At 44.6% G+C, this 16,474-nt stretch overlaps 1 protein-coding gene across 2 annotated transcripts in view; it reads right to left on the bottom strand.

Annotated features, from left to right (window-relative positions):
- Positions 1 to 16,474, bottom strand: part of RPAP3 (RNA polymerase II associated protein 3) — a 205,862-nt gene that overhangs the window by 120,373 nt on the left and 69,015 nt on the right. For both annotated transcript variants that reach the window (XM_075344953.1, XM_075344955.1), the window contains 4 exons: positions 10,974 to 11,101; positions 10,761 to 10,882; positions 8,943 to 9,013; positions 6,907 to 7,053 (listed from right to left, as the gene is read on the bottom strand). In XM_075344953.1, coding sequence (XP_075201068.1) covers positions 6,907 to 7,053; positions 8,943 to 9,013; positions 10,761 to 10,882; positions 10,974 to 11,101 — 468 coding nt within the window. The remainder of the gene's footprint in view (positions 1 to 6,906; positions 7,054 to 8,942; positions 9,014 to 10,760; positions 10,883 to 10,973; positions 11,102 to 16,474) is intronic.

Below are 16,474 nucleotides of genomic sequence, written 5' to 3'. Positions count from 1 at the left end.
TTTCCATCTGAATTCTGCGGCCCTCAACCTGACTGTGTGGCCATTGAGTCCTGGATCCTAGCGTCTTCAGGGTTATCTCAAGACGTCATTGCCACTATGAGACAGGCTAGGAAACCAACGTCCGCCAAGATCTACCACAGGACGTGGAAAATTTTCCTGTCGTGGTGCTCTGCTCAGGGTTTTTCTCCCTGGCCTTTTGCCTTGCCCACTTTTCTGTCCTTCCTTCAATCTGGACTGGAAAAGGGTTTGTCGCTCGGCTCCCTTAAGGGACAAGTCTCAGCGCTCTCTGTGATTTTCCAGAAGCGCCTAGCCAGACTTCCACAGGTACGCACGTTCCTGCAGGGGGTTTGTCACATCGTTCCTCCTTACAAGCGGCCGTTAGAACCCTGGGATCTGAACAGGGTGCTGCTGGTTCTTCAGAAACCACCATTCGAGCCAATGAGAGATATTTCTCTCTCACGCCTTTCGCAGAAAGTGGTTTTTCTAGTAGCAGTCACTTCACTTCGGAGAGTGTCTGAGCTAGCAGCGCTGTCATGCAAAGCCCCTTTCCTGGTTTTTCACCAGGACAAGGTGGTTCTGCGTCCGGTTCCGGAATTTCTCCCTAAGGTGGTATCCCCCTTTCATCTCAATCAGGATATCTCCTTACCTTCTTTTTGTCCTCATCCAGTTCACCAATGTGAAAAGGATTTCCACTTGTTAGATCTGGTGAGAGCACTCAGAATCTACATTTCTCGTACGGCGCCCCTGCGCCGCTCGGATGCACTCTTTGTCCTTGTCGCTGGCCAGCGTAAAGGGTCACAGGCTTCCAAATCAACCTTGGCTCGGTGGATCAAGGAGCCAATTCTCGAAGCCTACCGTTCGGCTGGGCTTCCGGTTCCCTCAGGGCTGAAGGCCCATTCTACCAGAGCCGTGGGCGCGTCCTGGGCTTTGAGGCACCAGGCTACGGCTCAGCAGGTGTGTCAGGCGGCTACCTGGTCGAGCCTGCACACTTTCACGAAACACTATCAGGTGCATACCTATGCTTCGGCGGATGCCAGCCTAGGTAGACGAGTCCTTCAGGCGGCGGTTGCCCACCTGTAGGAAGAGGCCGTTTTACGGCTCTCTTACAAGGTATTATTTTACCCACCCAGGGTCTGCTTTTGGACGTCCCAATTGTCTGGGTCTCCCAATGGAGCGACAAAGAAGAAGGGAATTTTGTTTACTTACCGTAAATTCCTTTTCTTCTAGCTCCAATTGGGAGACCCAGCGCCCGCCCCTGTTTTTTTGTGTACACATGTTGTTCATGTTGAATGGTTTCAGTTCTCCGATATTCCTTCGGATTGAAGTTACTTTAAACCAGTTTTTAATTCTTTTTCCTCCTTCTTGCTTTTGCACCAAAGCTGAGGAGCCCGTGGGAGCACGGGGGGTGTATAGGCAGAAGGGGAGGGGCTTAACACTTTTAAGTGTAATACTTTGTGCGGCCTCCGGAGGCATAGCCTATACACCCAATTGTCTGGGTCTCCCAATTGGAGCTAGAAGAAAAGGAATTTACGGTAAGTAAACAAAATTCCCTTCTTTTTCATTTTTTTTTAACCCTTTAATTTTCAATGGGGCAAAAGGGGGGTGATTTGAACTTAGGTTTTGATTGTTTTTTTTATTTTTTTTAAAACTTTTTTTTTTTTTAATTTTACTAGTTCCCCTAGGGGGTTATATGGATCAACAATCCGATCGCTCTGCCATATCTGTAGATCTCAGCTAGAGCAGAGATCTGCAGATATGCTGCTTTACTCTCAGTGCTGGCACTATGCCGGCATTGAGAGAAAGTGAGTCATGTTAGCTATAAGCATCATCACATGACCCTGTGCTACCATGGCAACCACCGGACGTCACGTCATCACGCACGTAAGTAAAATAATGGCCGCGCGCATATACATCTCGCTGCCAGATTTTGGCAGCAAGATGTAAGGGGTTAAAAGTTGCGGGTGGAAAGCGATTCCACTCGTAACTTGCAGGCACACATGTCAGCTGTTGAAATCAGCTGATATGTGCGCGGATCACCCTAGGTCTGCCCACGGCAGGGGACAGGGACTAACCTCACACGATCCATGACAGATATATCCGTCATGGGTCGTGAAGGGGTTAAACAATTACCTCAACGTTAAAGTCACTCAAATGACGTCTTCTAAACATTGTATGACCAATTTGGCAAAATGTATTAATTATAATTGGAGGATTACATATTTTCATCAATGAGCTAAAATATACAAAAGTACCTAATAAATTGGACACTGCATGTTGTTTGTATAGAGCACCTGTCACTGGAAGGACTTGTTCAGATATTTGCAGATTTGCTGCTGATTTTTTTTGTCTCGATTTGTGAACATAAAAACCAAAGACGATTACACAAGCAGCAAAGTGGATGAGAAACCTAAAATCCTATGGATTTTTATACCTGTGGCATGTCAATTCTTTAAGATTTCAGTTTTTAAAATGCAAAGAATGAAAGCTGCAGCAAATCCATGAAAAAAAAAAAATCTACAAGAGATAATTTTCTACCCTTATAGACTTGCTGTTATAAGGACACTGATATTGTACTCAAACAGACATATACAGTCATATGAAAAAGTTTGGGCCCCCCTAATTAATGTTAACCTTTTTTCTTTATAACAATTTGGGTTTTTGCAACAGCTATTTCAGTTTCATATATCTAATAACTGATGGACTGAGTAATATTTCTGGATTGAAATGAGGTTTATTGTACTAACAGAAAATGTGCAATCCGCATTTAAACAAAATTTGACCGGTGCAAAAGTATGGGCACCTCAACATAAAAGTGACATTAATATTTTGTAGATCCTCCTTTTGCAAAAATCACAGCCTCTAGTCACTTCCTGTAGCTTTTAATAAGTTCCTGGATCCTGGATGAAGGTATATTTGACCATTCCTGTTTACAAAACAATTCCAGTTCAGTTAAGTTTGATGGTCGCCGAGCATGGACAGCCCGCTTCAAATCATCCCACAGATGTTCAATGATATTCAGGTCTGGGGACTGGGATGGCCATTCCAGAACATTGTAATTGTTCCTCTGCATGAATGCCTGAGTAGATTTGGAGCGGTGTTTTGGATCATTGTCTTGCTGAAATATCCATCCCCTGCGTAACTTCAACTTCGTCACTGATTCTTGCACATTATTGTCAAGAATCTGCTGATACTGAGTTGAATCCATGCGACCCTCAACTTTAACAAGATTCCCGGTGCCGGCATTGGCCACACAGCCCCAAAGCATGATGGAACCTCCACCAAATTTTACTGTGAGTATCAAGTGCTTTTCTTGGAATGCCGTGTTTTTTTGCCTCCTTGCATAACGCCTTTTTGTATGACCAAACAACTCAATCTTTGTTTCATTAGTCCACAGGACCTTCTTCCAAAATGTAACTGGCTTGTCCAAATGTGCTTTTGCATACCTCAGGTGACTCTGTTTGTGGCGTGCTTGCAGAAACGGCTTCTTTCGCATCACTCTCCCATACAGCTTCTCCTTGTGCAAAGTATGCTGTTGTCACGTCCCCACCGGAGTCCGCTCCTGCGACTTCTGCTCCGATTGCCAGACGACGCCATGTTCCCACCATGGATAGTGCTGGTGATGGGAGAGGAGTCGGTGCCCGAGGTTCTGCAGAGCACAGGCTCCGCTCAACCACTAGGCTGGGTTTCCTTGGAATCTGCAGTACCACTGGCTGACTGTAGGTGGCGTGTGTCTCCCGGCTGAAGTGGCCAACATTCACCTGCAGCCTATGGGAAGACACCACACCCTTCTTATTCCCCCTCCGGTCACATGACTACTGCCAGTGATAGTTCTGTTCTCCTGGCTCATGTGCTGTTTGTATTGTGATTCATGTGCGCTGACCTTTGCTTGTTGTTTGACTACCCTCCTGCCGGTCGTTTTTCTACCTTGCTGCCAGTTCCGGATTTGACCCCTGCTTTGTCTCCTCACTACACCCCTGCCTGCAGATTCTGTTCCTGTTTTGCATCTCCTGGACTTTGACCCTGCCTGACGACCACGGACTACAGTCTACCACAGGTAGCGATCTCTGAGGCTCTGTGTAATTCAAAATCCCTGCAAAGGGGTTAAAGGGTTGCAGGGTTCTTGGGGTCCTGCTTTGTGAGTGGCTTTTCTCTAGATTCCCCTTATAGCCAGTCTGAGTCTGTGGCTCCTATCAGGCATTACAGCTGTATTGTTGACCGATGCACATTCACACCATCTGCAGCAAGATGATGCTGCAGGTCTTTGGAGGTGGTCTGTGGATTGTCCTTGACTGTTCTCACCATTCTTCTTCTCTGCCTTTCTGATATTTTTCTTGGCCTGCCACTTCTGGGCTTAACACGAACTATACCTGTGTTCTTCCATTTCCTTACTATGTTCCTCACAGTGGAAACTGACAGTTTAAATCTCTGAGACAACTTTTTGTATCCTTCCCCTGAACAACTATGTTGAATAATCTTTGTGTTTTCAGATCATTTGAGAGTTGTTTTGAGGAGCCCATGATGCCACTCTTCATAGGAGATTTAAATAGGAGAACAACTTGCAAGTGGCCACCTTAAATACCTTATCTCATGATTGGATACACCTGCCTATGAAGTTCAAAGCTCAATGAGGTTACAAAACCAATTTAGTGCTTTAGTAAGTCAGTAAAAAGTAGTTAGGAGTGTTCAAATCAAGAAATTGAGAAGGGTGCCCATACTTTTGCACCGGTCAAATTTTGTTTAAATGCGGATTGCATACTTTGTTAGTACAATAAACCTCATTTCAATCCAGAAATATTACTCAGTCCATCAGTTATTAGATATATGAAACTGAAATAGCTGTTGCAAAAACCCAAATTGTTATAAAGAAAAAAGGTTAACATTAATAGGGGTGCCCAAACTTTTTCATATGACTGTATTAGTTACAATTACACCCACAGCACAAAGGCCCGATTAGTGGGATGATAAATAACCACTTCTATCGGAGTCCTGAGGGTACACTCACATGGGTCAGAAACGCAGTGAATATCAATACCGAATATAGTACTAACGTTGTACAATAGATTTTTTTTCTCTTATTTTATGCAGATCTTTAATCAAAAATTTACTGGAGCTGAGGATTTGACATCTGCAGCAGGTAGGACATGGAAACTGCAGTAATGTCTGCACAATTTAATGTCGATATTGATGCTGTAGCTGTGATTCTAAGGTCTAGGACACACGACGAGTAAAATCGAACAAGTGGAGTGCGATTATGAAAAATTAAAAAATTAAATTAAATTAAAACTTTCACACTGAACTGCAGCAATATTTATGGCTACAAAAGTTTGTCCTCTTCCCATACTGATAGTTCTGCTTCAAATAACTTGTTTTATTTACTGCACGATTCTATGTCCTGTTGTGTATAAATATGTGACTCTTCACATTTTGTGTTATATAGAGCCTGGAGAAGAGACATGAGTAGTCTCGAAAGCTTGCTATTATTACCATCTTTTCAGTTAGCCATTAAAAGGTATCAACCACTGAGGACTTCAGTTCTTTTAAACAATTTTTTAAAAAATGTAAAAAAAAAAATGATAAATTTGATTTTTTCCCCTCAGGCGGAATCGCACAGAGAAATCAATCGCAGCATGCTATGAATGTATGTGAGAGCCGTATTCACTGACACCCATACAAGTCTATGGGTGCGAGTAAAACGTCGGACTGCACTCGGATTACATAGTCGAAATGTTCTCAGTGTATGCGAGAGCTGTAATTAGTCCGATATTTCACTCCACTCATAGACTTGTATGGGTGGAGTGAAACATCGGACTGCACTCCGATTACATACTCAATGTATGCTGACAATAGAGGAGATGGAAAGATTCATCCCTCCCTCTGTTCTGCATCTGTTATCCCATCGCAGGATCGGATCACAGTTGCATGACACTCAGACCACGATCGCAGGAGCAGAGGGTCATTAGTATATTGCATCCAATGCTCTCACATCGTATGCCATATGCTCGTGTGGCCCTAGGCTAAGGCCACGTGCACACGTTAAGTATTTGGGGAGTTTTTTTCTTTTATTTGTATTTGTAGCCAAAACCAGGAGTGGTAATACATACAGAAGTGGTGCCTGTTTTTCTATTATACTTTTTTTCTCTCATTGTTCCACTTCTATTTTTGGCTACAAATACTGAGGTGAATAACTCACCAAATACTCATTGTGTTCACGTAGTCTTACAAATACTGAGGTAAAAAACTAAGCAAATACTCAACGTGTGCACAGGGACTAACAAATACTGAGGTAAAAAAAAAACCTCACCAAATACTCCTTGTGTGCAATTTCTGCACCTATTATGTAAATTGTGCTTTTTCATTGCAGTTTTGTGGGCAGCTTTTTAACATGCATTTTTATCGCGTTTTTAAAGCTGCTGTTTTTTTTGTCTGTGTGGTATGCCATAAAGCGGATTTGTTTTTGAAATCACCTGGTATTTGGTTTTAACAAAACTTTATTGATATTCTTAGGTGTGGATTATATACGTTTTTATTATTTCTTTCAGCCACGGAAATCCACTAAAAATTCACGTGTTTTTTGTTTTTACGTGCAGATTTCCTGCATCTAAAGTCTATGGGGAAAGCTACACAGAAAATTCAGCGTACCCACAAGAGACGTTGACATGTTCCGGATTTGAAACACGCTCCGCAGGTCAGATTATACAGCATAAAGAAGTAGCGCAGTGGGCAGGAGATTTCTATAAATCAATACATGTCTCTGTAACGGTAAAATGCTTCTCACCAAAACCTCACCAGGGGAACGTAGCCTAAAAGAAATCCTGGTTAGGTCATATGACTCCCTCACTTGAAGGCTGATTAGTTGATAAAATTACGTATTGAGGCCTTTAATGTGTGAACAGTGATAAAACTTACCAGATCTTTCTGTACAATGGCTTTTTGCTTCAACTGTTGAGCTTCTATACGAATTCGCTCTTCTTCACATAATTCTGAACTTTCCTCCTGAATGTTTTCACCAATTTCTTCCTTTTCCTGTAATGTACTAGGTGATGCCTGAAGTTCCTAAAATATACATACGAATGGTTTTATTAACGCCAATAGATACAACATGGCTTCTTTAAAGTCTGAATAGAAGCTCAGCTAATGACAGCATACTGGTTAGGATTCTATGCACAATCCAGTCTCCATGAAGAGCTTGTTACAGTACGATGGGCGAAACTTATTAAGGCTGCTTTCACATTACGCTTTTTTAACATGCGTCATGAACGTTTAACGCAAAAACGGATCCAGTGCAAATGCGTTTTCATTTCAATGCATTTGCAATGGAGTCGCGTCAACATGCATTTGCGTGCGTTATAGTGAGGATCCAGCGACTTGCAGTTTTTTAACTTTTTTCAAAAACGCTACTTGTAGAGTTTTTGAGCTGCGTCCAAATACTGTTTTTCACTGGATCCTGACTATAGTACACGCAAACGCATGTGAACGCTGGAATGCTGATAGACAGGACCCTGCTTGCTCTACTGAGCATGGCCAGAAACCAGCCTGACGTGATCAGTCTCTCTCTCCCCTCCCCTCTCTCCCCCTCCCTCTCTCCCTCGCCTGAGAGCAGCGGACGCTCGTAACCAAGGTAAATATCGGTTAACCAAGCAAAGCGCTTCGCTTAGTTACCCGATGTTTACCTTGGTTACGTGTGCAGGGAGCAGGCAGCCCGACTCCTAGCAGCTGTGGACGCTCGCAACCAAGGTAAATATAGGGTATCCAAGCAAAGCACTTTGCTTAGTTACCCGATGTTTACCTTGGTTACCAGCATCCGCAGCTATAAGATGCCGGCTCCCAGTCTACCACGTTCAGTTCCCCTCACTCTTGATCACATGACTTCAATGCCCACCCATAAACTTCAAGTGACAGGATCCTGCAAAATAACACATGCGTTTGCAAGCATTTTTCTTTGTTAAAACAGGATCCACTTTTCCAGCAAAAAAACGTTCATGACGCATGTTAAAAAAAACAGTGTGAAAGCAGCCTAAGAGGCACATGCCACTTAATAAATCTGGCACATCTTCACTGTGGCATGCGTGGATTTAAGTAGCATTCCTGGCATAAAAGATACAATCACTTTTAATTTATTTGACAAAAAAAAAAAAAACAACTAATGGCACTTCCAACATGCAGTCTGAACAGGTGCAAAACTGAACATCACATATAATATAAAAAAAAAGACAGTTGCACTATGAAATGCTAAAGCACACAAACTATGAATGTAAGAATATAGACATGCATTACTGCTTAAGGAGATCTAAGAAAAAAATGAGATATAGAAACAGCCATTTTTGTATGCTAAATATCTGCCCAGCAGCCACGTCAAGGCATATCTCATATACTGGGTACCTATTCTAACGCCTCTCTCTAGGTTAAAAACCTTCTGTGTATGGGCAAGTAGGAACCTGCTATAGAGAATAAAATCATATGTGGCTGGCTAATGGTAGAGGGGTGCACAGTCAGAAGGCATGACCCCAGAACCTAGAGGGAAAAAAAAAAAAAAAAAAAAACTGACGACACTCCCAATATGCAGTCATGCAGTTATAGAGTCATGCTACTGGGCAGATATAAAAATTGGCCATTTTTGTATTCTAAATATCTCAATTTTTGTTAGATTTCCTTAAGCAGTAACGAATGTCTATATTTTTACATTCATGGTTTGCATGCTTTAGCATTTCAGAGTGCAACAGACTTTTTTTTGTCACTTTGACAGGCAGGCGTAGTCACACTCTGCCCCACCCATGGCTCCTCCCCAGCGCCGGCCATTTTGGCAGAATCACGCCAGAAAACTGGTGTAAACACTTTGATGACTCTGCCCCAATGTGTACTGCTATATGCAACAGTGAATGAAAATATATTCTATTATAAGCAAAGCAAAGTGAATTAATTGATAGAAAAAAAAAACAACTCACCAGGGCTATTTTCTTTAACTCATTTGTGGCTTCAAAATTGTTTGGATCCAATTCTAAGACCTTTTCATAATCTTTATCAAAAACAGAACAATTACAAGGATGAAATATACTCATGATATGGCCCAGAGCGCGCGAATTGAAGACGTCATAAGAATGAACTCTGTAAATATTGAGTCTTTGTATAAATTTGATCTATAGGTCAATAAAAGTGTTAAAACTTAAAAAATGCCAATAAGGCTAAGTTCACACAGGGCTTTTTTGGCAAGTTTTTGCTGCGTTTTTTAGGTGCAGATTTGCCTTGGTTTTATGCAAATCCATGCTAATAAAAAGCGGCTTTTTACAGTACCTATAAAGTCTATGAGATTTCTGAAATCTCATGCACGCACACACACAAACACATCAGGTATTTTTCCTGACGGTTTTGTCAAATACCTGCGTTTTTGGTCAGGTTTTTAAAGAATGAGCATGTCAATTCTTTGCTGCAGATTTGCTGCGTTTTTTCATTGATACAACCAATTTTGGAGAAAAAAAAAGCAGCAAATCCGCACCAAATTTGCAGCCAAAGAACAACTAAAAAACACATAAAAAACTCACCAAAAACGCAGATGACTTAAAGGAGATTTCCTGCCTTAAGATCAGGTTTTGGTCAGGATAAAAAAAAAAAAAAAAACTTAACAAAAAAAGCCCTGTGTGAACATAGCCTAACTGTACTTCAGAATCCACAGAAACGTATAGCTAGAAAATCTAAGAACACTGACACAAATTTTGGTTATTACAAAGTTTGCTGCTTGTCTCCAAATTTTTGCCATGACTAAGATTTTCCTCCAAATACAAGAATCACCAGTAAATGCAAGTCACTATGTTGTTTAATACTATACTTCGTTTTATTACTACTTCTTTTTCAGAAAGTTGCTTGATGGCCAGATCTGTCTTCACAAACAATTTTCAGTCTTATTAACAGCAAATAAAAGTAGTTATAAATACTTATTGTTTCCATGAAAATAACCAGGGCCTAATATTATTTTTGGCTCCAAAAGATGTGCTAGGGCTTATTTTAAGGGGATGTTTTGTATTGGCATCAGTGATTGGGTCGCCGTTAATGGAAAATGAATATTCAACCCCTTCCTCTGCGATGGCGTTAGTGATTGGAACAAGTGTTAATGAAAATACTCACCCCCTTCCCCCTGCCCATATTTCCGCCCACTCCTCTGTGGCGGCATAAGTGATTAAGTCAGACTGCCATATTACGGCCTGAAGATCACAGCGCAATGCTTGGACTGGCCAGCGGCTCTTCTGACCCAAGCGTGTCAGCATGTATTTCTATGCCGCTGTCAACCTGAAGTGAGGAGAGCCGCTGGCCAGTCCAAAAATTGTGCTGCGATCCTGCAGTTTGCCTGAATCACTGATGGCGGCGCAGAGGGGTGGGTGGGATTATGGGCAGGGGCAAGGGTTGAATATTCATTTACCATTAACACATGTTACAGTCACTGATGCCGTCACAGAGGGGTGGAAGGGAAAAGAGTGAATATTCATTTTCCATTAACTAGCCAGCATGTGACTAAACTTCCAGGACTTATAGTAACACAACAGGGCAATGCACACCAATAAATGTTACAAATTGCAAAAGGACTGTCCATGCCCTATTTCAGGATACTATTATAGTGCATGTAGGGCTAATTTTTGGAGTAGGGCCTATATTAAAAGCATACTCCAAAAAAGCTAAAAAATTCTGCTAGGGCTTATTTTCAGAAAAAATACAATAGTAGCAATCACTACTCATAGATAACGTATGGGAATTTAGAAAAAACATTAGAGAACCTTCTTTTGCTCCTTGGAAGTTCTTCAATGCCAGACGACAGGCTCCTCTGCGAGAATAAGCCTTCCAGTAATTACGGTTTAAAGCAATGGCCAGATTGCAGTCTGATTCAGCAACAGCATACCTAAAAATAAGAAAAAAAAAGGAAACATATGGAAAGCAAATTGAATCAGTCAGCTTGTTCAGGACAAACACCATCAATGCAAAACACTTACTTCTTTAGCCTAAAGAAAGCAGATGCTCGATTTGTGGGCAGGACTGCATTGTATGGATCAGCATTCATGCCTCCTGTATAGCATTCAATAGCTTTATCATAATTTCCAGCTTTAAAATAATTGTTTCCCTGAGTAAAAATTGAAAATTTGCATAATTATTATTAAAGATAACCATGTTTCAGACTTGTCAACTTTATACCTATAGAAAGTTACTAATGTAATCAACACAGTATATAGCCAAGACCTGATTTAATCAAAAAGCTATACATCTATATAATGAAAATAAACAGCCTTGTTTCAATTAAGAAGAAAAGTTCTAAAATGTTTCAAGCAAAACTTAATATTTTACTCCAATAAAGGGCTATTCCTGTCCATTTCTAGATTCCTGGTCACCTAGAGCTGCCACACGGGGACATAGTCATGAAAGATTGAAATAAAGAGAATTTTGTTACTTACCATAAATTCTTTTTCTTATAGTTCAGACATGGGAGACCCAGACCATGGGTGTATAGCTTCTGCCTCCGGAGGACACACAAAGTACTACACTCAAACGTGTAGCTCCTCCCTCCTAGCATATACACCCCCTGGTAGCCAGTCCTAGCCAGTTTAGTGCAAAAGCTGAAGGAGGACATCCACCCACAAGTAGAGACAGAGCAAAACCAGGAACAACCGGAACCTCTGTCTACAACAACAGCCGGTGATAACACACGGAACAAGAAACCTGCCAACAGGCAACAGGGAGGGTGCTGGGTCTCCCATGTCGGAACTATAAGAAAAAGAATTTACGGTAAGTAACAAAATTCTCTTTTTCTTCATCGTTCCTTATGGGAGACCCAGACCATGGGACGTTCTAAAGCAGTCCATGGGTGGGAATAAACAGAAAAACTGAGAAGTAGGCGAAACCTCACTTCACAAATGGGCGACAGCCGCCTGAAGGATGCGTCTGCCCAAGCTCGCATCTGCCGAAGCAAGAGCATGCACTTGGTAGTGCTTTGAAAAAGTATGCAGACTGGTCCAAGTGGCAGTCTGACAGACCTGCTGAGCCGTAGCCTGGGCCTGAAAGCCTAAGAGGCACCGACAGCTCTGGTCAAGTGTGCCTTGATCCCCGGTGGGAGAGGCACTGAGTACACTGGTAGGTATCGGAAATGGCAGACCTAAACCAACGAGCCAGGGTCGGCTTAAATGCAGAGAGGCCCGTACGCTGACCAGCGGTCAGCACAAAAGAGAGGTGCACCGCCTAAGAACAGCGGTGCGAGACACATAGATCCGGAGCGCCCGCACCAGATCCAGAGTATGCAACGCCCTTTCAAAGCGATGAACAGGAGCCGGACAAAAGGAAGGCAGGGAAAATGCCCCGGTTAAGGTGGAAGCAGCAACCACCTTAGGGAGAAAATCCGGAGTCGGACGGAGAACCACCTTGTCTTGATGAAGGGAGGACTCCGAAGAGAGTGCAGCCAAAACAGAGACTCTCTTGAGGGAAGTTATGGCCACTAGAAATACCACTTTCTGTGAAAGACTAAACAAAGAAAACCTCCCTAAGAGGCTCAAAGGGGGGTTTCCGGAAGCCGTGAGGACCGAATTAAGGTCCCAGGGCTTCAAGGGCCGCCGGTAAGGCGGACTGATGTGAGATGCGCCCTGCATGAAGGAGCGCACCTGGGCCAGCCGGGCGATACGCCGCTGGCACAACACTGACAGAGCCGAGACCTGTCCCTTAAGGGAATTGAGGGATAGTCCTAGCTGCAGACCGGACTGTAGAAGGGACAGGAGGGTCGGCAAGGCCAAAAGGCCAAAGGATACTTCCGAGCTCGAGTCATAGTGGAGATGACTTCAGGAGGGATACCAGAAGTCGTCAAGATCCATGACTCAAACGCCACGCCGTCAATCTGAGCAGATTCTGGCGGAAAGACGGACCTCGTGAGAGAAGGTCTGGACAGTCCGGGAGATGCCATGGCACCTCTACGGACAGACGGAGCAGGTCAGGGTACCAAGCTTGCCTGGGTCAGTCTGGAGTAATGAGAATGACCCGACGGCCCTCCTTTCTGATCTTGCGCAGGACTCTGGGCAAGAACTAGAGGGTGAAACACGTAAGACAGACGAAGCTGGGACCAAACTTGAACCAGTGCGTTTGCCGCAAAAACCTGAGGATCATGGAGCCACGGTTTGACGGCTGAGACAATCTGCCTCCCAGTTTTCCACGTCTGGGATGTGGGCTGCGGATATGGTGGACTAGGAGTCCTCCGTCCACTGAAGAATGCGATGAACCTCCAACATTGCCAGGCGGCTGAGTGTCCCGCCCTGGAGGTTGATGTAGGCAAACGCTGTAGCATTGTCTGACTGGACTCGAATGCGCCTGGCCGCCAACAGATGGTGAAAGGCTTAGAGAGCTAGAAACACATTTCTGATATCCAGCACATTGATCCAGAGGGCTGATTTGGACAGAGTCCAAGTGCCCTGCGCTCCATAGTGGAGATATACTGCTCCCCAGCCGGATAGACTAGCATCTTGGGGAGGATCACCCGGGACGGAGCCAGGAAGGAGCGTCCCTGAGACAGAGGGGCCGAAGCCACCACTGAAACGAGCCCCTGGTCTATGGCGAAGCCACCACCCCGTGGAAGGAGGAAGTCCGCTTGTTCCAACAGCGGAAAATATCCAGCCGCAGAGGACGCAGATGGAACTGGGCAAGGGAATCGCTTCCATTGACACCACCATCTGATCCAGCACCTGTATTAGGTGCCTGATGGAACGACGTCGACCGCCAGCGGAGGGACTGCTGTTTGACTAAGGGCAGGTTCACAAGTGCCGACAGAGTCTCGAATTGCGTCCCTGGGAATATGAACTTCTGGGTCGAAGTCAGAGTGGGCTTGGACAGAATGACAAACCACCCGAATTGGTTAGAGTGGCGAGAGTGAGCGAGGCACTCCGCTAACAGTTTGCACTGGATGAAGCCCAGACTAGAAGGCTGTCCAGGACAAAAGGATCACTGCCAACCCCTAGAGGTGCAGGACCGCAATCACAGCTGCCCCGACCTTGAGAATACTCGAGGGGCCGTGGCTAACCCCCAAGGGAAGACCCACGAATTGGACCACTCTGATTGCAAAACGTAGCCAACGCTGGTGTGAAACTGCGATTGGCACATGCAGATAGGCATCTCTGATGTCGATGGATGCTAGGGAATCTCCTTGGGTCATTGATTGATCGCAGAGACTCCATGCGAAAATGCCGCACCTGAACATGCTTGAGAAGCTTGAGATCCAGGTCGGAAGGCATCGCCCTCTTCGGGTACTAGGAATAGATTTAAGCAGAAATCTCACAACCGTTCCCAGTCGGGAACCGGCACAATTACTCCAGTGGCCTGCAAGAATGCCACAGCCTGTGAGAAGGCGGCGGCCTTGGAGCAGGGGGGAGTTGCAGAAAAAATCTGTTTGGCGGGCTGGATAGAATTCTATCCTGTAGCCGTGGGAGATGGTATCTCGCACCCACTGATCGGAGACGTGTTAAAACCATACGTCGCCAAAGTGGGAGAGCCTGCCACCGACCAAGGACGTTGCTGGCGTGGCCAGAAAGCCAGGAGGAGGCCGACTTAGTGGCAGCATCTCCTGCGGTCTTCTCGTGCGCCATTTGGGTTTACGATCCTTGGCTGTGCCAGTAGACGAGGCCGAGGGCTTAGAGAACGATCAGATGGAGGAACGAAAAGAACGAAACCTCGACTGATTCCTGCCCTGGACAGGTTTCCTGGTTTAGGTTTGTTACATGGAAGAACTCTTTCCGCCAAGAGCTTCCTTAATAATTTCATCCAGTTGTTCCCGAATAGTCTGGTCCCAGCAAAAGGGAGCCCAGCAAGGAACTTCTTTAGAAGCATCCGCCCTCCACTTCCGAAGCCACAGGAGCTTGCGGATAGCGAGTAAATTAGCCGAGGCCACCGCAGTGCGGTGAGAGTCTCCAGCATGGCAGACATGGCATAGGATGAAAAGACTGAAGTCTGGAAGTTAAGGCAACCATTTCGGGCAAAGAGTCCCTGTGAGGGAATGCATCTCCTCCAGAGAAGCAGAGATGGCTTTGAAAGCCGCACTGCTGCAAGAGCTGGGGAGAACGAGGCCCCTGCCGCCTCCATACAGATTTGGCCAGAAGGACAACCTGGCGGACAGCAAAGCCGTAAGTGAGGAGCCATCAGCCACTGATACAACGGTCCCCACGCTTAGGGAAGCGTTTGCCAGAGCAGACCCTGGGCTTGGTCACAGTGGCCTGAAAACTGGAGTGGTTAAGGAACACACTCCTTGTTCTCTTAGGCAAGGTAAACTGGTGCCTTTTTGCTAGAGAGGGTTACTCCTCTGATACTGGCGATTGAGGTCCAGTACAGAATTAATGTACAGTGGGATCCTTAGAGAGGTGCCGTCAGCCACTGATACAACTATCCGGGCTGAAATACTAGACACCGGAGGGACCACCCTTGGTGAATGAGCCCACTCCTTGACCACCTCTGGTGGAAGGGGGAAACAGTCATCAGAACCACGCTTTGTGAGCGTCTGTCAGGACAGGCTCTGGGCTTGGTCACAGTGGGCTGAAAACTGGAGTGGTTAAGGAACACACTCCTTGTTCTCTTTAAGGTATACTGATGCCTTTCTGCCAGAGGGGGATACTCCCCTGATACAGGCGGATTGAGGTCCAGTACAAATATAATGGACGCAATCAAATCATTAGCATCTGCATCACCTTTGGACAGATCAATGTGAACACAAAGCATTGAAACTGGCTAGGACTGGCTACCAGGGGGTGTATATGCTAGGAGGGAGGAGCTACACGTTTGAGTGTAGTACTTTGTGTGTCCTCCGGAGGCAGAAGCTATACACCCATGGTCTGGGTCTCCCATAAGGAACGATGAAGAAAGGAAATCCCTTTAACCCCGTCAGCCCCGGGGTTGCTCCCCTTATTCCGAGAGCCGTAACTTTTTTATTTTTCCGTCAATCTTGCCATATGAGGGCTTGTTTTTTGCGGGACAAGTTGTACTTTTAAATGAAACCATACGTTTTACCATATGGTGTACTGGAAAACAGCAAAAAAATTCCAAGTGCGGAAAAACTGCAAAAAAAAGGGATAGTTTTTGGGATTTTTTATTCATGGTGTTCACTATATGGTAAAACTGATGTATGGGTATGATGCCTGAGGTCGGTGCGAGTTTGTAGACACCAAACATGTATAGGTTTACTTGTATCTAAGGGGGTTAAAAAAAATTCACAAGCTTGTCCAATAAAAGTGGCGTACGTTTTGCGCCATTTTCCGAAACCCGTAGAGTTCTCATTTTTTGGGCTCTATGGCTCAGTGACTGCTTATTTTTTGCGTCTCGAGCTGACGTTTCTAATGGTTCCCTTTTTGCGCAGATGCTACGTTTTGATCGCCTGTTATTGCATTTTGCGTAAAACTTGCGGCGACCAAAAAGAAGGGAATTTTGTTTACTTACCGTAAATTCCTTTTCTTCTAGCTCCTATTGGGAGACCCAGACAATT

Source organism: Anomaloglossus baeobatrachus, chromosome 4, assembly GCF_048569485.1.
Source record: "Anomaloglossus baeobatrachus isolate aAnoBae1 chromosome 4, aAnoBae1.hap1, whole genome shotgun sequence".
NCBI classification, from domain to species: domain Eukaryota; kingdom Metazoa; phylum Chordata; class Amphibia; order Anura; family Aromobatidae; genus Anomaloglossus; species Anomaloglossus baeobatrachus.
This window is presented reverse-complemented; position numbering and strand designations above follow the sequence as displayed.